The sequence below is a fragment of the Capra hircus genome, chromosome 7 (genome assembly GCF_001704415.2).
Source record: "Capra hircus breed San Clemente chromosome 7, ASM170441v1, whole genome shotgun sequence".
Classification (NCBI taxonomy): Eukaryota; Metazoa; Chordata; class Mammalia; order Artiodactyla; family Bovidae; genus Capra; species Capra hircus.
In genome coordinates, this window is record NC_030814.1 from 67020204 (window position 1) to 67043136 (window position 22933).

General features: G+C 55.1%; 2 protein-coding genes across 2 annotated transcripts; one reads left to right on the top strand and one right to left on the bottom strand.

Annotated features, from left to right (window-relative positions):
- On the bottom strand, positions 5413-9335 carry KISS1R (KISS1 receptor). The gene is made up of 5 exons (XM_018050490.1): positions 8965-9335; positions 7777-7901; positions 7148-7283; positions 6654-6886; positions 5413-6462 (listed from the first exon to the last, which is right to left on the bottom strand). Exons 1-5 carry the CDS (start codon positions 9206-9208, stop codon positions 6064-6066), a joined length of 1137 nt encoding a protein of 378 aa, XP_017905979.1. The 5' UTR covers positions 9209-9335; the 3' UTR covers positions 5413-6063.
- R3HDM4 (R3H domain containing 4) lies at positions 13029-22467 on the top strand. The gene is made up of 8 exons (XM_018050491.1): positions 13029-13178; positions 18186-18340; positions 18713-18837; positions 19204-19327; positions 19639-19724; positions 20176-20261; positions 20343-20398; positions 21478-22467. Exons 1-8 carry the CDS (start codon positions 13096-13098, stop codon positions 21579-21581), a joined length of 819 nt encoding a protein of 272 aa, XP_017905980.1. The 5' UTR covers positions 13029-13095; the 3' UTR covers positions 21582-22467.

The window sequence follows — 22933 nt, forward strand, 5'->3', positions numbered from 1 at the left end:
AGCCCCCCAAACCCCTGGTATGAAGACATTCTCTTGTCACCCACACTTGGCCTCCAGGTTCCCTTGTCTCTGCAAGCCAGGGTCTGTGAAAATGTAATTTTAACTTAGAATAAGATGAAAAAAATCGAGTATCATTATAAGGAATGTATAGTCACGAATCCACCCTAAAACAGTTTGTCTTTATACCAAGGCAGCAGGAAAATGTGATTAGTAGTATTTTATCATAGAAGGGGCCCAGGAGACCCAGGACATTCATAATGAAGCTCTACGTGACTTATTTTGCAGCGGGCACACATTGAGCCCGGGGTCCAGGTTGGGGTACTGGGGAGAGACTCCCTACAAGCGCTGGGGTTCCTTTGTGGGGTGGACTCGATCCTCCGCGGAGTGCGCGCGCCCCCTGCCGGGTATATACGGGATGCAGCCAGAGGCGGGGCCTCGAGTCCGAGGCCGCCAGGGGGCGCCGTTTCACTTGTAAATGAGTTTCCCAGGTCGGATGAGGAAACAGGCCAGCCGAGCATTTCCTGTGGCTCCTTTGAAATCTGCCCCCCCACTCCCCCCCGGTAGATTTGATGATAAAACATAGGGCTTGCAGTTACATTTGATTTTCCAATAAACAAGGAATTTGCTGTTATTGTTCGGTGGCTAAGTTGTATCTGACTCTTTGCGACCCCGTGAACAGCAGCACGCCAGGCTCCCTCTTCATTATCTCCCGGAGTTTGCTCAAACTCACGTCCATTTGAGTCTGTTATGCTGTCTAACCATCTCATCCTTCTCTAACCCTAAGCCTCCTTTCCTTTTGCCCTCTATCTTTCCAAGCATCAGGGTCTTTTGCAGCTAGTCGGTTCTTCATATCAAGTGGCCAAAGTATTGGAGCTTCAGCTTCAGCATCAGTCCTTCCAATGATTACTCAGGGTTGATTTCCTTTCAGTTCAGTTCAGTCAATCAGTCACGTCCGACTCTGCGACCCCATGGACTGCATCATGCCAGGCTTCCCTGTCCATCACCAACTCCCGGAGCATACTCAAACTCATGTCCATCGAGTCAGTGATGCCATCCAACCATCTCATCCTTTGTCATCCCCTTCTCCCGCCTTCAATCTTTCCCAGCATCAGGGTCTTTTCAAATGAGTCAGTTCTTCGCATCAGGTGGCCAAAGTATTGGAGTTTCAGCTTCAGCATCAGTCCTTCCAATGAATATTCAGGACTGATTTCCTTGAGAATGGACTGGTTTGATCTCCTTGCTGTCCAAGGGACTCTCAAGAGTCTTCAACAACACCACAGTTCAAAAGCATCAATTCTTCGGGGCTCAGCTTTGCTTATGGTCCAACTCTCACATCTATACATGACTACTGGAAAAACCATAGCTTTGACTAGATGGACCTTTGTTGGCAAGGTAATGTCTTTGCTTTTTAATATGCTGTCTAGGTTGGTCATAGCTTTTCTTCCAAGGAGCAAGTGTCCTTTAATTTCATGGCTGCAATCACCATGTGCAGTGATTTGGGAGTCCAAAAATAAAAAGTTTCTCACTGTTTCCATTGTTTTCCCATCTATTTGCCACGAAGTGATGGGACCGGATGCCATGATCTTAATTTTCTGAATGTTGAGTTTTAAACCAACTTTTTCACTCTCCTGTACTGACTGGTTTGATCTCCTTGCAGTCCAAGAGATTCTCAAGAGTCCTCTCTAGCATCACAATTCTAAAGCAAAACAACGAATAATTTTTATATATATCCCAATTTTGCGCAGGACATAATGATACTAAAAATTTTGTCACTGTTTATTTATCTGAAATTGAAATTAACTCCTCTCCTAACCCACCCTAACCTCTGGGGTTTATTCTCATGCTGTGGTTTCAGGTCCCATCCCCACCCAAATCAGCTGCACTGGCCTTTGGCTGCTGCTAGCACCCCACAAAGGTTAGAGTAATCATAATAATGAAATAATGAATTGAAAAAAAATTTCCTCATACCTTAGACCACACCCTTCCCTGTTGAGAAGCCTCCTACCCACCCACCCACTCAGGACAGACCCAACACATCTCCTTGCTTATAAGGTCTCGGCCACCTCTCTGTTCTCACTTCTCTCATCTCCCATCCTTACCTGGGAAGCCCTACCTGCTTCCCACCTATTTCTAAGATCCACCAGGCATACCCTGCCTCACAGCCTTGGCACTGGCTGTGGCCTCCATCAGATATGCTCTTTCCCCATGTCTGAGGTGAGGTCACATTTCCTGGCTTCACCTCATCTAGGAAGCCTTCCCTGAATCGTGGTCTGGTTTACAGTTGCTCACAAAGTACACCCATATCTCCTTAGTAACCCTTTGCAGTGCTTTTATTTGCATCTCTCTAGGTAGCTTACCCGGAGAAGGCAATGGCACCCCACTCCAGTACTCTTGCCTGGAAAATCCCATGGACGGAGGAGCCTGGTAGGCTGCAGTCCATGGGGCCCCGAAGAGTCTGACATGACTGAGCAACTTCACTTTCACTTTTCACTTTCATGCATTGGAGGAGGAAATGGCAACCCACTCCAGTGTTCTTGCCTGGAGAATCCCAGGGATGGGGGAGACTGGTAGGCTGCCATCTATGGGGTTGCACAGAGTCGGACATGACTGAAGCAACTTAGCAGCAGCAGCAGGTAGCTTACCACTTATTGGCCCCATTGCCCACTAGACAGGGGCTCTGTATGGGCAGGGGTCGGAGGGTGCCTCAGACACAGCACCTGGCACACAGAAGGGGCTCTGAAAACAGTCCCCGGATGAAGAGACTTGGGGGTAAAGCAAGGGTCTGCGGTTTGGGGAAGATGTCGCTTCCTAGATGTCCCCTTTCAAGCTTTTCACATCATTTCTTTTTTTTTTTTTTTTCACATCATTTCTTAAAAACTTTTTTTCAAGAGTATTGTGGATTCTAATGCAGAGATAGCTCCCTCACGCCCTTCACCAGGCTTCTCCCAACAGTGATATTTTGCAAAACTATGTAGTTCAACACTGGAATCAGGGTATTAGGGTTGCTATGTCCTACCCGTGGGTCTGGACCCCGTTTCATTTGTATTCGTGTGTGCCCATTTCCTTCTCTGCAGTTCAGTCACATGTACAGGTTTGTGTCTCCACCTCGTCCAGTGACAGAGTGGCTCCGTCACAAAGGTCCCGCATGCTGTCTGCTTCCCGTCATCTCCTACCCTAGCCACCCTACATCTGCTCTCCATTCCATATTTTTGTTACCTTGAGAAGGTTACACAGATGGAGTCATACCTCATGTAACCTTCGCAGGCTTCCTTCCTACACTCAGCGTCATTCCCAGAGATCTGCTGTGGGTGTGTGTGTATCAACAGTGTGTTCATAATTTAGAACAGTTGAGCAATTGTGGATGGACCAGCCCATGGTTTGTTCAGCTACTCCATTGAAGGACATCTGGTTCGTTGACAGTTTGGGAGTATCACAAATAAAGCTGCTATGATCATGTGTATGTGGCATGGACTGTAGCCCTCCAGGCTCCTCTGTCCATGGGATTCTCCAGGCAAGAATACTGGAGTGGGTTGCCATGCCCTCCTCCAGAGGATCTTTCCAACCCAGGGACTGAACCTGTGACCCTTATGTCTCCTGCATTGGCAGATGGGTTCTTTATCACTGGTGCCACCTGAGAAGCCATGGTTTTGTGTGAACAGAAGTTTCTATTTCTCTGAGATAGATGCCTAAGAGTCCCCTTGAACTGTTTGCTTATTTTTGGCGGCCCTGGGTCTTCATTGCTGCTCACGGGCTTCCTCTAGTCGTGGTGAGTGGGGGCTCCTGTCTATTGCAGTGCCCGGGCTTCTTATTGTGGTGGCTTCTCTCGTTGCAGAGCACGGGCTCTCGGGCTTGTGGGCTTAGTAATTGTGGTGCACAGGCTTAGTTGCTCCTTGGCATGTGGGATCTTCCTGGACCAGGAATCGAACTTGTGTCCTCTGCTTCAGCAGGCAGATTCTTGTCCACTGCACCACCAGGGAACTCCCTGTTTGTTTTTTTATTCATTTTTCATAGAGAAATTCTGTCATTCCCTGTACACACACCATCTCTTTTCATCACTCCTACTGTGTGCTGAACCCTGGGGACACTCGGGGGACCAATCCAGATACATACCCAGCAAGTATGTTAGAGCTGAGATGGGGCAGCCCTGGGCCCAGGTGAGCGGCCTGACCCAGCCTGCTGGGATCCAGGAGGGCTTCCTGGAAGAGGATGCAGCTGGGCTGAGACTTGATAGATGAGCAAGGGTGAGGGTGACCTGGAGCAACAAGGGACCTGCCTGTGCAAAGGCCACAGGTAAGGGTCAGGGCAAAATCAATGTCAGAATGGCCTCCCCTTCTCACATAACATCTCTGCACATTTGGGCTCTTTGGAGACCTAGGATGTCGCCTAATAATTTGGGGGGACAGAGCCCTCCTCGAGATGGGCAGTTGTTCTTCAGGGAGACTGAGCCTGAGGCCTGCAGGGACTGACCCTAGCCCTCCCCTCTGCCCCACAGACAAATGCGTTGAACCCACAATGAGGTGGCTCTGCCCCCCACACCTTGAATCTGGTTATGACCCTGACAGCTCCCAACAACTCCCTGTGGCAGGGGTGAGGTTGCAGGCCTTTGGACGCTGTGCAGCTCCTCCTCCAATTGGAAGTCTCCGCCCAGAAGGAAGTCTGACTTTCCCCAGAAGGCCCTGCTGGGAGGAAGTCCAGGCAGCCATGGAAGCACACTGGCCACCAGCCTGAGAGCAAATCCTTCTCTGGCCTTCCCAGTCCAGCCGCTGGGTTGGCGGCTCCACCCAATACCACCCATGGATCACAAGAACTGCCTGGCTGGGTCCACTCACCCACAGAACCGTGAGCAGTGATACACTGATGCTGGGGTTTTCCCTGGTGGTCCAGTGGTTAAGACTCCCCCTTGTGATGCAGGGGACATGGGTTTTATCCTTGGTCAGGGAACTAAGTATTACATGTTTCAAAGCAACTGAGCTGTGTGCTGCAACTAAGACTTGTTGCAGCCAAATAAATATATATTTTTAAATGACACTAGTTTTGAAAAATACACTGATGCTGCTATATGCCTCTTTATTTGGGGGTGTGTTATATAGCAATAATCCTGCTCCCTTGGGTTGTTGTTCAGTCATTAAGTCATGTCTGACTCTTTGTGACTCCATGGACTGCAGCATGCCAGGCTTCCCAGTCCTTCACTGTCTCCCAGAATTTGCTCAAATTCATGTCCATTGAGTTGCTGATGCTATCTAACCATCTCATCCTCGGCCACATTTTCCTTGTGCCTTCAATCTTTCCCAGCATCACAGTCTTTTCCAGTGTGTTGGCTCTTCACATCATATGGTCAAATTATTGGAGTTTCAGCTTCAGCATCAGTCCTTCCAATAAATATTCAGGGTTAATTTCCTTTAGGATTCACTGGTTTGATCTCCTTGCTGTCCAAGGGGATTTCAAGTCTTCTCCAGCACTGCAATTCGAAAGCATCAATTCTAAGGTACTCAGCCTTCTATAAAGATTGTTGCAACTCTCATATCCATACATGACTACTGCAAAAAACAGTTTTGACTATACGGACCTTTGTCTGCAAAGTGATGTCTCTGCTATTTATTCAATGACACCCATGATTTTCCAGCCAGGACTCACTCACAAGGTACCAAGAAGAATACCTTATTTCATCCATTTTAAGATGTACATCATGTTCACTTATTAGTATTTCTGAAAATGGCATTTGTACAGTCTTACAATTGTACAGTCAACCACAGGGCAGCATGTGAAAAGTCCTATTGACACTTCCTCCAAAGTTCCAGAAAATGTCAGCATCAAAGCATCTTCAATTCAGGAAACACAGAAATAATAATTACAGCATCAACAGTGGCAAACATACAGCAGATTTGTATCAAATGTTGCAAGAGGGCAAGGCCTTTTCACTATTATGATTTTGGGCAAAAACAGAATAATAGCAGCTGCTATTTAAGCCCGCCTGTTTCAGAGGGGCCTGTCTTGATCCCTTCAGAGAGGGCTCAGAGAGACACGGTGTGTTCCCTCAGAACGCACAGCATGCTCAGCCCGGGACTACCGCTGCCTGACTTCGAGGGGCCCGGCCTGGCTCAGGCGTCGCAGCTGGGTTTGGCGGGCGGCCGCAAGGTCCGAGGGTCCAGGCCGCCAGGGCCGCGGGAGCGGCCGGGGAGCGCAAGGGCAGACGCGGCGGAAGGCCTGGCGGAAGTGGGAGCCCAAGAAGGCGTAGAGCAGTGGGTTCAGCGCCGAGTTACAGTAGGACATGCAGTGTGCCCAGATCTTGAGCGCGTAGGCAGCGTAACTGCGCGGATGCCAGGCACCGGCCGGGCCCAGCGCCTGCAGCAGCAGGAACAGCTGGATGGGGCCCCAGCAGGCAGCGAAGAGCAGGACCACTGCCGCCACCAGCCGCGAGACCTTGGCCCGCACGGCACCCGCCCGCTCCACCAGCAGCTGCCCCTGGGGAGAGAAGAGGGGGAAGAGGGAAGGCGAAGGGCCGGCGGCGACTACGTCCCTCCTCGGGCGCTCCCCTTCTTGACCCTCTCGATTTACCCCCGACCCGGGACACCGCCCCCCATCCCCTACCCCGTAGATGCGCCTCACTCCCCCCACCCTCAGCCAGGCCGCGCCCCGCCCACCTAGCCGCGCACCTGCAGGGCGCCGCCGGCGGGCGCTGCGCGCGCGGCTGCCCGACCCAAGTGGCGCAGCATGGCCCCGTAGCAGGCACAAGTGGCCACCAGCGGCAGCAGGTAGAGCGCCAGCAGGTTGTAGAGAGCGAAGGCTCGCTCGAGGGCGCGGCTGGGGAAGGCCTCGCTGCAGTAGGTGCGGGGTCCGGAAGACAGGCGATGTAGGGCGAACACCGGCGCCGACAGGACAGCCGAGCCTGCATCAGAGCCCTGCTGAAGACCCTGCCCCGGGGGGACGAGGGGCGCAAGAAGGCCCGGGTCTCCCCGGTGCCTCCCGGGCAGCGGGCCACTGAGGGCCTGCTAGGCGCCGGTCCACTTGGGTCCCCGCCCTCAGGGGCCCTTGCAGGGAACGCTAGTGCGCCCATTTCCCAGATGCACGATCGAGGCAGTGTGAGGGGGTGAGCCCAGGGACGAAGACTTGTCTCCCCCAGCCCGTGCGACCCCCACGCTGAACTCACCCACCCAGATGCCGAGGCTGACTGCCAGCGCCAGGCGGGGCGTGCGGCGGTGCAGGGCGCGCAGCGGGAACACTGTCACGTACCAGCGGTCCACGCTCATGGCGGTCAGGGTGGCGCACGTGGCCTGCACCGAGACCTGGGAAAAAATGGGATTCTGGCGTGTGGCCCCCTGCCCCGTCAGGGCCTTTCCCTGTCCGCGCCCTCCTTGCGGGTCCCCCACTGTCCAGCCACTTGAGTACAGGCAGGACCTGACCCGGGAAGGTCTCCAGGGCCCACAGTTGAAGGGGCAGGAGAAAGGGGTGCCAGAGAGGACCCCAGGATGGTGGCGGAGGGAGGAGCCTTCGGGGGTAGCCTGAAACCGCCCAGACTGAGACTAGGAGAGGCAGAGCCATCCTAGTAGGATCCCAATACCTGCCCCAGCCCTACCCACTCAGACCCAGTGCCCGCCCCGCCCACCTCCACACCGGGTCCCTGGCCCTCACCAGGCGGCAGGGAGGCGGTCCGCGCCCCAACCCAGACTCTGCCCCGCCCGCCTCCACAATCGCCCGTGGCTCGCACCAGCCCGCAGGAGGTCCGACCCCGCCCACACCCAGACTCCGTCCCGGCCCTCCTGCCCTCAGCCCGCGCACCTGCTGGATGTAGTTGAGAAACTTGCACATGAAGTCGCCCAGAACCCAGTCGGGCAGCGGGTAGAGCAGAGCGGTGAAGGGCACGCAGCACAGCAGGAACATTAAGTCCGTGGCCGCCAGGTTGGCTGCAGGCCGAGGACGCGCGGGTTCTGAATGTGGGGCGCATCGCCCTAGCCCTTCAGCGACCTGGCCCAGCCTCCTGGGTCTCGCTTTTGTCCGAGTGACCAGCAGGGCGGCTCGGGAGGCACCCAGAGAGACCCCAGCATCGGTGGGCAGAGAAGCTGGGCGCTTATTCTCACCTTTTTATATTTCAAACACCCCTCACCCAGCACCTGCTTTGTAGCCATTCAGGCAGTAATGGGCCCTGCTCCCCCCTGTTGGGACTGCAAATAGGCCCTTGCCCTCTGAGCCTCAGTTTTCTCATCTGCAATTTGAGGGGTGCCAGCCAACAGAGAATGGAGAACATGGACCGAGTGAGTACTCACCCGGCTAGGGCACCCTCATTGCACAAACGTATAAACTGAGCCTCTGGGGCAGTGGTTGCCAACTGGGGGCCCGCGGGCCACTCAGTCTTTCCCCCACTCCTTTTATTCATCCCACATGGTGTTATAAGAACCACATTTCAATCGGACATCTTCCTTGAGTGGCAGTGGCCAGCGCTCCATGGGCCACACTCTCCAACCTCCCTTTTAGCTACTCCAGTCAAGATGGAACTCTTCAACGCCACATTTGGAGACCTCCAGCCTAAGGTACAGGGACAGTAGGGAAAGGACCAGGGGCCCTGAAGCAGAGAAATCCCCAACTGAGAGGACCCCCGACTCACCGCTAGAGGCGCCTCCTGGCCACTACCCCCTCTCGTTGCTGCTGCTGCTACTGCTAAATCGCTTCAGTCGTGTCCGACTCTGTGCGACCCCATAGACGGCAGCCCACCAGGCTCCCCCGTCCATGGGATTCTCCAGGCAAGAACACTGGAGTGGGTTGCCATTTCCTTCTCCAATGCATGAAAGTGAAAAGTGAAAGTGAAGTCACTGAGTCGTGTCCTACTCTCAGCGACCCCATGGACTGCAGCCCACCAGGCTCCTCCGTCCGTGGGATTTTCCAGGCAAGAGTACTAGAGTGGGGTGCCACTGCGCCCTCTCATAGACCCCCAGAATGGCCCTCCGGCACCGTGAAGCGCCGGACGCTCACCGATGTAGAAGTTGGTCACCGTCCGCATCTGCTTGTGGCGACAGATGACGAAGATGACCAGTGAGTTCCCTGTCAGGCCGAGCAGCATCAGCGTGCCGAAGAAGAGCGGCACCAACCAGGCGTCCACGGGCCAAGGCGCAGGGATCGCGCCGTCCGAGGTGTTGGTGCCACAGCCCGGGCAGACGGTTGTGTTGGCCGGCGCCCACCAGGACGCGTTAGGCCCGGACGCGGACAAGGGCTGCATTGCCACCCTCTTCCTCCTGACCACCCTCCGGGATTGCACCCTACTGTCGTGACTTTCCCGATCACCCTCCGGGGATGCGCTACAAAGTCTGGGTCGCAGCTTTTCTGGAATCCTCAGCTGCAGCCACTGCGCGTTTATACCCCTCATCCCACCGTGCCCCGCCTTCCCGCCTCTCCTGCAGCCGCTGGCCACTCCCTCCTCTGTCTGTGCGCCCTCTGTTCGCCGGAGCAACACCCTGCTCCCGCATGTCCTCCCCCTCCAAGGTTAGGGTGAGAGCACAGGAGGAGGACTGGGGAAGGGAGTGTGGAGCAGAGCAGGGGGAGCGGTAGGCTTTCTGGAGGATGCTGTAGACCAGGGAAGGACCCATCCTTACCCCAGGAGACTCACCAGCAAGAAAAGCAGAAGGACAAAGCCTCAGAGACTAGGGGATGAGGCCTGTTAGAGGCCGTGCCTCTGACCTTCCATGGGGCTGGGGCTCTGGGCTGGTGGTGAGGCCAGCCCTCACAGGCCCTGAGTATCACTGCTGCCAGGATTTGTCCCAGGACACTGGGGAGCCATGGAAGGTTCAGGGCAAGGGAGGGTTGCCCAGAATCTGGTGGTCAGAAGATGCCTGTTCTTTCACTCACTCAAGCTTCTCAAGACTTTGATGCAAATCAGATCCCTAGGGATTGTCCACCTTCCCCTTAATGGGCAATCAACTGGCCACTGTCTGCATTGGGGACACAGTCACCTGTGCTGCTGGTGGTGGGAACCAGGTGGAGGGCAGTTTATAGAGAACTACGTTGATCTCCAAATCCACACTCAAAAATGTATCCCAGGTAATAGCTTGTGAGGCAGGAAACAGGGCATGAAGGTGCAGAAGAAAAGATGCTGTCCTCTGTGTAAAACAAAGATTAAAAGGCGGAAAAGCAATGAAGTATGCACAAGGGACATTCCTGGTGGTCTAGTGGTTAGGAATCTGCCTGCCAATTCAGGGGACACAGGTTCAATCCCTGGTCCATCTGGGAAGATTCCATATACCAGGGGGCAACTAAGCCCACGTGCTACAACTACTGAAGCCCAATCTAGAGCCTGTGCTTTGCAACAAGAGAAGCCAGCTCAGTGAGTAACCTCTGCTGTCTGCAACTAGAGAAAGCCTGAGTGCAGCAATGAAGATCCAGCATAGTAAAAAAATTAATTAATTAAAAAAATGTGCATGGGCACCAAAGGGTATTAAACACCTCCAAAAGAAAGTACAATGAGCCTGGGATGGGGGGAAGGTAAACATTTCTCTGTTCACCCTTTCATACCTTCAGCATCATGACAATGGCCTAAAAATTCAGAAAAGGGAAAAACATCCCTTTGGGGTTGTATTGGAGGGGCTTTCCCAGTGCCTCAGTGGTAAAGGATCCACCTGCAATGCAGCAGGCACAGATTTGATCCCTGGGTGGAGAAGAGCCCCTGGAGGAGGGCATGGCAATCTACTCCAGTATTCTTGCCAGGGGAACCCCATGGACAGAGAGACTGGCAGTCTCTCCTACAGACTGTACAGTCCAAGGGGTCACAGATAGTTGGACATGACTGAAGTGGCTAAGCACACAGGGGTGGTAATGAGGGCCAGGTTAGGATGAGGAGACCCCAGGATACTTGGAGAGGGGAGAAACTGTTCTGGGGAGGCTGCTCAGTTGCGTGGGCCTGGGAGAGCAGTGAGAAGGGGGCTGGGACTCTGGGGGACAGCGGTGGCTCCTGGGCAGGCCAAGGATCTGGGAGGGTGTTAGGAAGGTGATGACAGGGACTTCCCTGGTGGTCCAGTGGTTAAGGCTCTGTGGTTCCATGGCAGGGGATGTAGGTTTGATCCCTGGTTGGGGATCCCAAATGCCCCACTGTGCTGTCCTCCGCCAAAAAAAAAGGGGGGAGGTGAGGAGAGGAATGAGTCAAGGGGAGAAAATAAAAGGGTGAGGACAGAATGAGTGGGGCTCAAGAATCAGGTCAAGACCCAGGCTGGCACATTTGTTGAGTGGCTGGTCATCGTGGGCTAGAGTTGGAGACCAAATATCGCCCCTACACCTAGAGACCTTGCCCAAGCACTGTCCCCAGAGATCCCATTTCCCATCACCTTGATTCTTTCCCTTCCTTCCATGTTTATCTGCATGAGGTCATACAGTGTGTGCTTTCTTGGGTCTTGTAATAGTTCCTCCTCTTTTTTTTTTTCTCCTCTTGCTCTTCACTTGTTACAGCAGTGTGATCATTTGTCCTGTGTAGTATCCACCAGGCTGGATCTGGGTGGGTTGCATCCCTTGCTGTCCCATGTCATGGTCTTGTGAACACGCGTGCTAAGTTGCTTCAGTTGTGTCTGATTCTTTTCGACCCCATGGACTGTAGTCCACCAAGCTCCTTTGTCCATGGGATTCTCTAGGCAAGAATACTGGAGTGGGTTGCCATTTCCCTTTCCAAGAGATCTTCCCCACACAGGGATCAAACCTGGGTCTCTTATGTCTACCTGCGTTGGCAGGGGGGTTCTTTACCACTAGCATCACCTGGGAAGGCCCATCACGGTCCCAGTTTCCCACTTTTCTTGTGGAATGAAGGATGGATTCTAGATTCTAGAGCAGCTCTAAGTTTCTGTTCTTAAACCTCCCCTGGCTACCCATTGCCCTTGGGTCAAAAACCAGATCTATCATTGAAGGACCACCTTTGGTCTATCCCCTTTTCTCTGCCTCTATTCTGCCCACCACCACCCTCTTCTCCCATTATCCTGCTCTGGCTATCTGGATGCCCCAGGACCTTTACACTGACTATTCCTTCTGGCTGCCACACCCTTCTCACTTTTGCATATGTTAATCCTCTTTCCAAAAGTCCTCTCTTCCTGATCCCACACAGGGGAAGGGGTCTGTTTGATTACCACTGGGTCTGGAGAGCTTAGCCGCTACCCCAGTGACAGTGGGCATTTGCTAAATGAATAAATTCTAAAAGGCAAAAAAAGGTGCCGCTAGCTTTGTTCCTTTTTTTTCTTTAATGTTTATTTTCTATTTATTTATTTGTCTGCGCCAGGTCTTAATTGAGGCAAGCAGACTCTAGTTCCCTGACCAGGGATCAAACCTGGACCCTTGCACTGGGCTGGAGGAGTCTCAGCCACAGGACCACCAGAGAAGCCCATGTTGTATCTTTCAGTTTTGTTCAGTTGCTCAGTCCTGTCTGACTCTTTGCGAACCCACGGACTGCAACATGCTAGGCTTCCCTGGCCATCACCAACTCCCAGAGCTTGCTCAAACTCATGTCCATCGAGTAGGTGATGCCATCCAACCATCTCATCCTCTGTCGTCCCCTTCTCCTCCTGCCTTCAATCCTTCCCAGCATCAGGGTCTTTTCCAATGAGTCAGTTCTTCGCATCAGGTGGCCAAAGTATTGGAGCTTGAGCTTCAGCATCAGTCCTTTCAACGTTGTATCTTTAGAGAAGAGTAAACTGAGGCACTCAACGGGGATCTGGAGGCTGCTCTTTGAAGGAGGTTCCCGGAAGGGCTGGTGGAAGGAGAGCCCTGCTGCAGCTGTGGGGTGGGGTGGGATGGGGTGGTGTGTGGCACGGGGCACTAGGTCTGTCCAAACATTTGAAAAGGACGTCCCCTTCCTGCCTCCCTCCCCAGGCCTCAATTTCCCCACGGTCCCCCGGAGGCAGGGGGCTCTGCCCACAGCCCGGCAGCGGCCACGGGGCCGCTGTGTCCCCTGGGGCAGGGGCCTCTGTGTCCCCGGCCCGCCGCCGGGGCCTGGCCGGGACGTGGCCGGGTCCCCGCCCGGCATGTCCAGCCTCCAGGCTCCGCCTTAGCCCGCCTCCGGGCGCCCGTCACTTCCTGCCGGGCCCGGAGAAGGCCCTGCCGGGCGGCGGCGCCAGCAGCGGCGGCGGAATCCAAGCTATGGTCGTTCTGGAGAACCCTGAGGCCGGTCCCGAGGAAACAGCGGCGGCGGCGAGGGTCGTCCCGGGCGGGCGGCGGACGCTGTGAGCGCTGCTTGGGGGCGGGCGGGGCGCGCTTCCGGGGCCCCCACCCCTTACCCCTCGCGGGCGGCAGCCCCCGCCCCGCCCCTTTTCCTGGGGGTACCCCACTCGAGTGGAGCTGGGTGGCGAGGGGCTTTGTTGTTACAGGGTGTTCCTGGGGAAACCCCATCCCCGTCATGCCTGGGTACTTTCCGGAGCGCAGCGGGGCACCCCCGCGTCCGCGTTTGCGGAGCCCCGGGCGCTAGAATCCCGGAGCCTCGGGGGTCCCAGGCGCCGAATCGCCGGCTCCGGGGAGGCGCTGCCGCTGAGCGCGACGTACCCGTCACCGCGCTGGTGGTGATCTGGAGTTTTCCCCCTGGCAGCTGTTCGTGTCTCCAAGCTGGGGATTCACTCAGCACCGGTCCTGGGTACCCGTCGGGGTTGTCTGCCCTCAACTTCCAGGCGGACGAGCTCTTTGTTTTTCTCCGGGTGAACACCCAGAAGAAAGGGGGTCTTACACAGCCGGTTAACACGAGGCTGTGTCTCCTGGGACGTAGACTGGAAGCGGGTGGACGACCCCATATGGGTACCCACCCACCCCCGGAGTCGGGGGGAGGGTCGTAGGTTTCTTCCTAACCGGAGTATTTATTCAGAAATCCCCACGGTCCACCCTGGTTGCTTGTGTTCCGTTTCTGCTCCTTCATGGGCGTCCAAACGGCCTGGGCAGGTTAGTACCCGCTGCTGTGCCTTGGTCTCCCCATCTGTAAAATGGAACAACGGGCCCCCTCTCAGAGTGGCTGGGGTTGGTGACCCTGCGGTTGGAGGTGCCCAGCAAAGTGGACCATCTGTTCTTTGATAATTATCTTAAATAGCTTACTATTGTAAGTGTCTTAAAATAATTTTATCATTTTGGTATTTTATGACTGCTTTACTGTATTTTTTTATTTGGTGTTATTACTTCCACCCGGGTATTTACCCAGAAGCTATACCGGTGTCTACAGATGTGGTTATTTACCCCCTTTTAAAGGGCCTTAACCACCCAAAGTGGGTAATTTACCTGACAGCAGAGTCCCTCTGACCTGTCCCCACCCCCCTCACCTCTGTGTTCTGGGTGGGGTGGTGGTTTGCTCTCCAGTCAGCCCCACCCCAACCTGAGTCACCTCCGCTCTGAGCCCTCCTTGGTTTCCTGCTGGGGAAGTAGGTTCCTCTCTGGCCTGTCCCTGGGGGAGGGGCCGGTGCCTGAGAAGGTGTATTTTTGCCCAGAGGAGTGGATGTCAAAGGCCAGTCTCAAAACTGGGGAGCAGAGTTGGGGGAGGCAAAGGAGCTTGTCTGTCCTCCCCGGGGCCAACCTGGCTTAGCAGCTGTTCCCACCATCAGGCCCATCCATCCCTGTTGGATGTTGGCCCCGGCCAGGTATAGACTTTTCCCTGAGGCCTGCCTGGTTCAGGAAACCTCAGGTGCCTTTCTGTGTGGTCAGTTTCCCCGTCTGTAAAGTGGTCTCTTTGGGTGGCCAGCTTCTGGCCACCCAAATGAACTGGCACTTGGGTGAGTATAAACAGAAGTTCAGGTATTCATTCAACAAATAGCTCTTGAGAACCTGCTGGGGGCCAGGTGCTGAGGGCCCAGCAAAGGCAGAGAGGGACCCTGTCCTTATCATTTGGGGTTAGTGAAGGAGGTGAGAACCAGGAGTAAACAAGTGTGAGGGCCAGCTGGTTGCTGATGCCAACTGGGGAAGCCGGAAATGGGGCTGATTGGGCCAGCTTGGGGGCGGGGTGGTTTCTCCCATGAGGTAACTTTTGAGCCTAGACTGGGAGCCAGGAAAAGGTTGCTTCAGGCAGGAGGCTGAGCACATGCAAAGGGCCTGAGGTGGGTTTAAAATGCAGTAAAAGGACTCAGTGCCTGGAGCAGAGGGAGTGAAAGGGAGAGACAGGGTGGGGCATGGATGTCCTGCTATCAGCCCCAAGGCTCCTGCTGGAAGGTGCTGGGATCCTAGAGAGCAAGGAGCCCTGTGGGACCAGGTAAGTGCAGTGCCAGGCCAGGGAGGGTCTGAGCCTTGCCTTGAGGGTGCTGGGGAGCCACAGGTAGTGGTGGAGCAGGGCAGGGAGCAGCTGGATCTTAGCACAGTGGGGTGTGGTCTGAGGGGTCCACCAGACCTGAGTTTGAGCCCCTCGCCCCATTGTGGCCCCAGAGGGAAGCAGAGGCTGGTGGCTTGGGAGTGGTCCTGCTCAGACCAGGTTCCAACCCTGGTTCCATGTTGGGTCCTGAAGTAACAGGGAGCCCCACACCCCAAGGGCCTGACCTCTCCCTGAGTCCCACCCAGCTCTGATGTTCCCAACAGCTCCCCCCGGATGTGGTCTTGTTATCAGCCCTACCAGGCACCATCCTGGCATGCGTCCAGCTGCTGGGGTGGAGACACAGGTTTCAGAGCCCTGAGGAGGCCACGGTTGAATCTGGAGCTTGGGGTGTTGGTGCCCGGGCCTCGGGAAGGTCACATCCAGCCTCAGAGTCATTGGCTATGTGCTGACTTGATTTGCCCCATCCTCTCCCAGTTGCCTTCTTTGCTGCTGTGGGACCTTGGGATAAAGACTTTGCTCCTTGGTTTGCAAATCTGAATAAAGGGTGTCTGGATGGTAGTATTTGCCTCCTATTGTGACAGTGATTGATTAACTAAGGACTGTCACTTAACCAGGAATGTTGCTGTGATCAGTCTTGTGGCTCAGGGGGTGAGCTCCCAGTTACAGGAGGAAACTAAGCAGGTGGCAGCTTGGGGAGAGGTGTGTGTCCTGGTTTCTCTTGGCTCTGAGTGCCCCTCCTGGACTGGCAGGGGGACATTCTTATCCTCTTTGCAGAGAAAGACCTGAGGCTCTGGGTCACAGCGTTAAGTGTCATAGTTGGGATTCAAGCTCAAGGCTGAGATACCAGGCTTGACCCCTGCTTCTGCCTACATGCTGGTCTCCTATTTTGTTTTTCTTATTGGCTGCTCAGTGCTTCCTGTGGGATCTTAGTTCCCTGACCAGGGACTGAATTCAGGCCCCAGTAGTGAAAGTGCTTGAATCCTATCCACTGATTGTGTGTCTCCACTGATGGGTACTTGTGCCAGATTAATTTATCCAGCAGCTAATTCTTCATAGATGGGGCTCATCAGCCTGTTTGCTTCCTGATCAAGATGTAACAACCTTTCTGTCCAGGGCAAGAACTTAACACTGGGGACTCTGTTTTGTTCAGTGGCTAAGTTGTGTCCGACTCTTTGCAACCCTATGTATGGCCGCATGCCAGTCTTCCCCGTCCTTCACTATCTCCCGGAATTTCCTCAAACTCATGTCCATTGAGTCAGTGATGCCATCCAACCATCTCATCCTCTGCCGCCCCCTTCTCCTCCTGCCCTCACTCTTCCTCAGATCAAGGTCTTTTCCAGTGAGAAAGCTCTTCACATAAAGTGGCCAAAGTATTGGAGCTTCAGCTTCACCATCAGTCCTTCCAGTGAATATTCAGGGTTGATTTCCTTTAGGACTGACCGGTTTGATCTCTTTGCAGTCCAGGGGACTCTGAAGAGTCTTCTCCAAGGCCACAATTCGAAAGCATCAGTTCTTCAATGTTCAGCCTTCTTTATGGTCCAACTGTCAAACATCCATACATGACTACTAGAAAAACCATAGCTTTGACTATACAGGCCTTTGTATAGTGATGTCTTTGCTTTTTAATACGCTGTCCAGGTTTGTCATAGCTTTCCTTTCAAGGAGTTTTATATGTATAAGCCTTAATAAGCATGGGCTTCACTCCTAACCTCTTTGAGGCACCTTGTTTCATATCCTAGGGCTTCATGGCATTTTCTAGCAGCTGTTTGTGCATGAGGAGTCACACTTTTTAATTTGTGTCTTGGGATCACCCAAACACCAGGAAAGTTTGGGTGAAATTCTGGACTCTGGGTTCTACTCAGTCTTGAAGTCATGGGGTTTTGTTGGAGACCTGATTGGGTGATTATTTTCTGAGCACCTACTGTAAGCCAGACCAGGGTGCAATGGACACCAGACCCTACCTGCACATGGAGGTCATGGTGGGTTGTGTGTGGGCAGGGAGGTAGGAGGTGTGGCCATCAGGAGAAGAAATCAGTGAGGGGCTGGGGAGGTTTGAACAGAAGGCAAAAGGAGATGGGAGTGAGGAGTGAGGAGCCTGGGGCACGGGCATCCAGTGGGGTGGGGGACAGCCAGCACAGAGCGGGTGCCTGGTGGGCTAGGACCAGAGTGCAGGGCAAGGAGGAAGGGGGAGTCCTGGCACCCCGGATCCTCCAAGGCTCAGAATCTACCATCAGCCTCTCAGTATGAGGGTTTCTGAGCCTGGTGGGACCCTGACTACGGGCTGACCATGACAGCCCTGCAGCTTCTTACCAGGAAGTTTCCATTCAATACCTGCCCCCTCCCTCCCACGTAGCCACCTACTGTCTGGCCCTCAGGTTCCCAGTGGGAGGCCTGCCTGGGCCATTAATCCATTTCCAGGATTAGTACCTGTGCTCAGAGGGGGCCACTCTGCCTGCTTTCCCCATCCAGGCCCTGAGCACATAGCAGGTAGGTTCAGGTAGCGCCTTAGCTTCTGGGGGCTGTTTTCTGGTTTACCTGCTGTCAGAGGCTAGGGGTTGGGGGGGCAGGTAGGAGTGCATCATCAAATTAAATCTCTTGAGAAACTCCCAGAGGAAGGAGACGCGGGCCTCAATGGCTTGCAGCTCAAACCTGGAAGCCTGGGAGCAAGGGGAGCAGCTTCCTCAGCCCCCTCACCGCCCCCACCAATGTGTGGCTTCCCTTCAGTAAGCCTTGGTTTACTCATCTGTCCTCAGTGGTATCTGCCTCCTGAGCGATGCCACACAGTGACATTCTAAGGGTCCAGGGCTCCATGTGCAATGGGGGTGAGCTTCCCACTGCAGAGGGAAACCAAGCTGGGGTTGGCTGTGAGAGAGCGGTGATGGTAGGGTTCTTCCTGGGGGTCCTGGCCTGTTTTGGCCCTGAGGACTGCCCCCCCAACCCCAAACCTGACCCACAGGCCCCTTCCGGGCTGCCTGCCCGCTCTAGCCAGCTCCCAGGTGAAGAGGCTCTCGGCCTCCCGGCGGAAGCAGCACTTCATCAACCAGGCTGTGCGGAACTCAGACCTCGTGCCCAAGGCCAAGGGGCGGAAGAGCCTCCAGCGCCTGGAGAACAGTGAGCAGGGGTCAAAGGGCGCCTCCTGGGGGCTCCTAGGCCTCAGACAGCAATGGCGTGCATGTTCTGTTATCTGAGCCTGGCCCTGAGCTGGACAATGTGAGGAAGCTCTGGGCATTGGAGCTGGGGCCCTAAAGGTGGTGTAGGAATTCAACAAACCAAGCCAGGGCGATGTAGAAGGAGTTTTGGAGGCTGGACGGTTCCTGTGTCTTCTGGGAAAGACAGCTGGAGTGTGGAGGAGGGGAGGCTGGTGTGAGCCGGAGAGTAAAGGCCCTAAATATAGAGGTGGGGGGGATGGGAGGAAACATGGGCCTCTGGACCCCATGAAGCCTGGGGTGACCCCCAGCCCAGAGACTATTTGTTTCCATTTAGCACAGTACCTCCTGACCCTGCTGGAGACAGAAGGAGGAACACCTGGCCTGGAGGATGGGGACCTGGCACCCCCCGCAGCACCTGGCATCTTTGCAGAAGCCTGCAGCAATGAGACCTATGTGGAGGTGGGGCCCCATGTCCTGCCTGGCTCCCCCCTCCCCCAAACCACCAGCACTGCTTCCACTGAACCATCCCTTGATGAACGTCCCTGGGTCTCCCTCAAGAGGCCAGCAACCCCTCCACCCCAGAACCTTCCAGCACCTGAGGTTCGTTTGCTTACCTTGGAATTACTGACAGAATTGGGAATGTATTTGGTCCATACTGACACCCCCCAACACAGATGATCCACAAACTGTTGACCCAGTGGTCAAATGTGTCCACGAGGAGTAATTCCGTGTGCTTGTGGCCCCACCATGTGCATTGGCCAAATGGGGGAACTGAGGCTTGAGAGTGCGCAGTCATCAGTCAGGGCCTGCCTGCCTCTCTTCCAGATCTGGAACGACTTCATGAACCGCTCTGGGGAGGAGCAGGAGCGTGTTCTCCGCTACCTGGAAGATGAGGGCAAGAGCAAGGCACGGAGGAGGGGGCCTACCCGCGGTGAAGACCGGCGGAGAGGTGGGTCTGGATCTAGGGTGCAACTGGCAGTCAGAGGCATGATGGGTGCGTGGCCTGGGGGGTGGGGGCGGGGGCGGTCAGATGGTGGGGGAGTGGCCTAGGGTGAGAGGGTGGGGCCAGGGCAGGTAGGGAGGAGCCTGGTGGGGGTGGGACCAGAACAGGTAGGGGAGGAGTCTGATGTGTAGGCGGGGCTTTGTAGATGGGAGGACCCCGGTGTGGGCGGGGCCAGTGTGGGTAGGGTGGAGTCTCGTGTGGGTGGAGCCTGGGGCTATGCTCCCTCATCTGCCCCACTGCTCGGACTCTCCTCGCAGAGGACCCGGCCTACACGCCCCGGGAGTGCTTCCAGCGCATCAGTAGGCGTCTGCGAGCTGTTCTCAAGCGGAGCCGCATTCCCATGGTGAGTACCAGGCTCCGGCCTTGTGCTCTCTTGCCTCTCTTTGTCTTTGGTCTTTCCTGAAGGCCTTTTTTCTCAGCTTCTCAACTAGGGGCTGGGTTGAGGGGAGACCAGAAACCCAGTGAACGGGGTGTGATGGAGATGGGCAGGATACAGACCAGTGTGATCAGAGTGCAGGACTCAGAGCTGGGCAAGGGCTCTCCTTGAGGGTGGGAGCGGCAGGGGCAAGGAAGTTGGGTACTGATGGATGTGTAGTTCACCAGGCAGAAGCCTGAGACATTCAAAAGTGTGGATATGTCTAAGTGCTTGGTATCCTTGGAAATGGTTAAGTAGCTTCATGTAGTGAGTCAGAGGCCACATTTGAACCCAAGACTTTGGGCTCCAGAGGCTGGCATGGATTTGGGGGGCCAGGGTGCCACAGCTGACCTGACCGCTGGACCTGTCTCTCCTGCAGGAAACACTGGAGACCTGGGAGGAGCGGCTGCTGAGATTCTTTTCTGTGTCCCCCCAGGCCGTGTACACGGCCATGCTGGACAACAGGTGAATGTGTGGGGAGAGGTGCAGTGGGCACCCCCCTCCCATGGTGCCCAGCTCGGGCCACTCACCACCCATTCTCTGCAGCTTTGAGAGGCTCCTGCTTCATGCCATCTGCCAGTACATGGATCTCATCTCAGCCAGTAAGTGCCTGGTGGCCCCTGGGCCCCAGTTAGCTGATTCTATCCCGGGGAAACTGAGGCTGGGCTTACTGGCGTCTTTTCACCCAGCAATAGGCATCAGGGGAGGAGGGACATCATGAGCACAAAGGTAACAGGGGTATACTGCCTTAATTCAACAGCAGCTCCTGTACCTCTGTTCCCATGATGGATGATGCTGTGGACACAGACATGCCTCTGTCTGCATCTTCAGGGGCCTAATGAGATGAGGGGACCCTAGTGTCTGTAAAGTTCTCACTTGGCTGTAGCCCGCCTCCACTGTGCCACAAGTGTGACTTTTGGCAAGTCTCCCCTCCAGGGTCCAGCACCCCCTTTTTCAGTGGGGATGCTGTTGGGACAAATTCCCCCCAGGGAGGGTCCTCGCAGGCCCTTCATGGCCCTTGGCGTCCCACAGGGTCCATACTTTCCAGGCCTATCTGTCTCCTGCCCAGAGTTGTGGAGGAAACAGTTTCCATGGCAACCCCAAGATGGTTCCTCTCAGGATGGCTCTGAGGGAGGTGTAGCTCCCACACTTGCTTTTGTTCCCATTGACTTGGCATGGAGGGGCTGGGCTGGGGGTGTTTATCTGCTAGAGTAGGACCCTGGCCTGAACATAGGAGAACCGCCCTAGAATATGGGGATCAAGGAAGAGGGAACAGCCAGGGCAGAGGCTGGGAGTTGGCCCTAGCTTGGGTTGTGTACCGCTATATTCAGGTTTTGGGGTGACATGAGTTGGGAAAAGGGAGGTCAGTGGGGACTGAGTCACCTAGGGCCTAGAATTTCCTCTGAGGGCGTGGGAGACCAAAGGGGGCAGGACCCTCGTTTAGTCCCCTTGACACCAGGCCAGTGTGTCTCAGTAGTTCATCTGGGTGCCATTAGGACACGGGATAAGTAATGGAAGAGGGAAAGCAGGCTGGAAGTAGGAGCTGCTGAATACACTGCCCTGGGACCTGGGGGGTGGGGCAACCTAACTCCTGGGAACCTCCCTCAGGGTGGGCAGAGGGCTCCGTCTCTGGGTGCCAGCACCCTCGCCACCTTCCTAATCTTGCCTGTCTCCGCTGCAGGCGCTGACCTGGAGGGCAAGCGGCAGATGAAGGTCAGCAATCGCCACCTGGACTTCCTGCCACCAGGGCTGCTCCTGTCCGCCTACCTGGAGCAGCGCAGCTGATGGCGGCCCCACCCCCATCCCCACCCCCAGCGCCAAAACCTCCAGTACCATCCGCTCAAATATCTTTTATTATTTTTAGAATTTTCCCTTGGAAACGTGCTCTTCCCCTTGGGGTGGCCCCCGCCCCCTCCCTGCCCAGCTTTCCAGATTAAAGCCAGCAGCTGGGCTGCCTGCGCTATCCGCCCCCAGGCTCCGACTGGGGAGGAGGCACCCGGCCTGGTCACTTCCCTGCCACTTCCTCGGTGGGCTATTTTGGCCCCATGTGATGCTTAAATGAGGAGGGAGAGGCTGGGTTTTTAATCATTCTTAATGAATTTGGCATGATTTGTTGTGGATTTTTACATATCCCTTTTGAGAAGAAAAAACAAAAACTCACCCCAAGTGATAAATCGGGGGGCTTCATTCCAGTCCCTGCTTGACCCACTCCCAGTTTTTGGCTTGGGTCTCTGGGGCTCTGCCCCTCTTCGCAGAAGTGTAACATTTTTGTGTATGTGTGAGCGGGTGCTCGAGCCTGTGTGTTCCGTGACCCAGGACAGGAGCTTCATCTTAAAAAATGGTGTCACCCTCTTTGGAGAATGTGTGTTGCCTTCGTGGTGCCCTTTGGTTGTTCTCAGGGCCCCATCTGCTCTACATACCCCTCTCGCATTGTGCTGGGGATGTGGGACTTCCAGACAGAAGCCTTCACCCTCAGACTGTCCTCTTCCCCTCTCTGTGTCCTCCGCGCCCAGCCTGGCTCTGGGATGTCCTCCTGCTGGTCACCCTGGCCTGGCACAGGAGAGCAGGGCTGGGAGACTACCCCACTCTCTCCCTCCCACAATCCCTGTGGGTGTGGCTAGTTGTGCTTTGGGAAAAGCAGAGTGTTCAATAAATTTCTGGTGCTCTGGTCTCTTGCTGTGGGGTTTTCCCTTGGGGCAGGGCTGGGGATGCTCCAGGCACTCACGATGCCCCTGGGTCCTGGTCATTGAGGGATGCAGGCCTTAGGAGAAGGCTGGTGCTAAGTGAGACCCCAGGTGGAGGCAGGTGTGTGTGAAGACTCTGCCAGGAGATCTTGGCCCTTGGCTATGCTGCCCTGGCTGGTCCCCTCCTGGGTGCCCAGGCTGAAACCCTAAGTCTTCCACCTGCCACCTGTGTGACCTCAAAAAAGGTCACTTGTGTGAGCTTCCCGAGTGGCTGAACACAATACACCACACTGCAGTTTAAAAACTATAGGAATATGAGGGACTTCCTTGGTGCTCTAGTGGCTAGGACAGCACTCCCAATGGAGGGGGCCTGGGATCGATCCCTGGTCAGGGAAATAGATTGTGCATGCTGCAACTAAGACCTGGCAAAAAAACAAAACAGAAATTTATTGG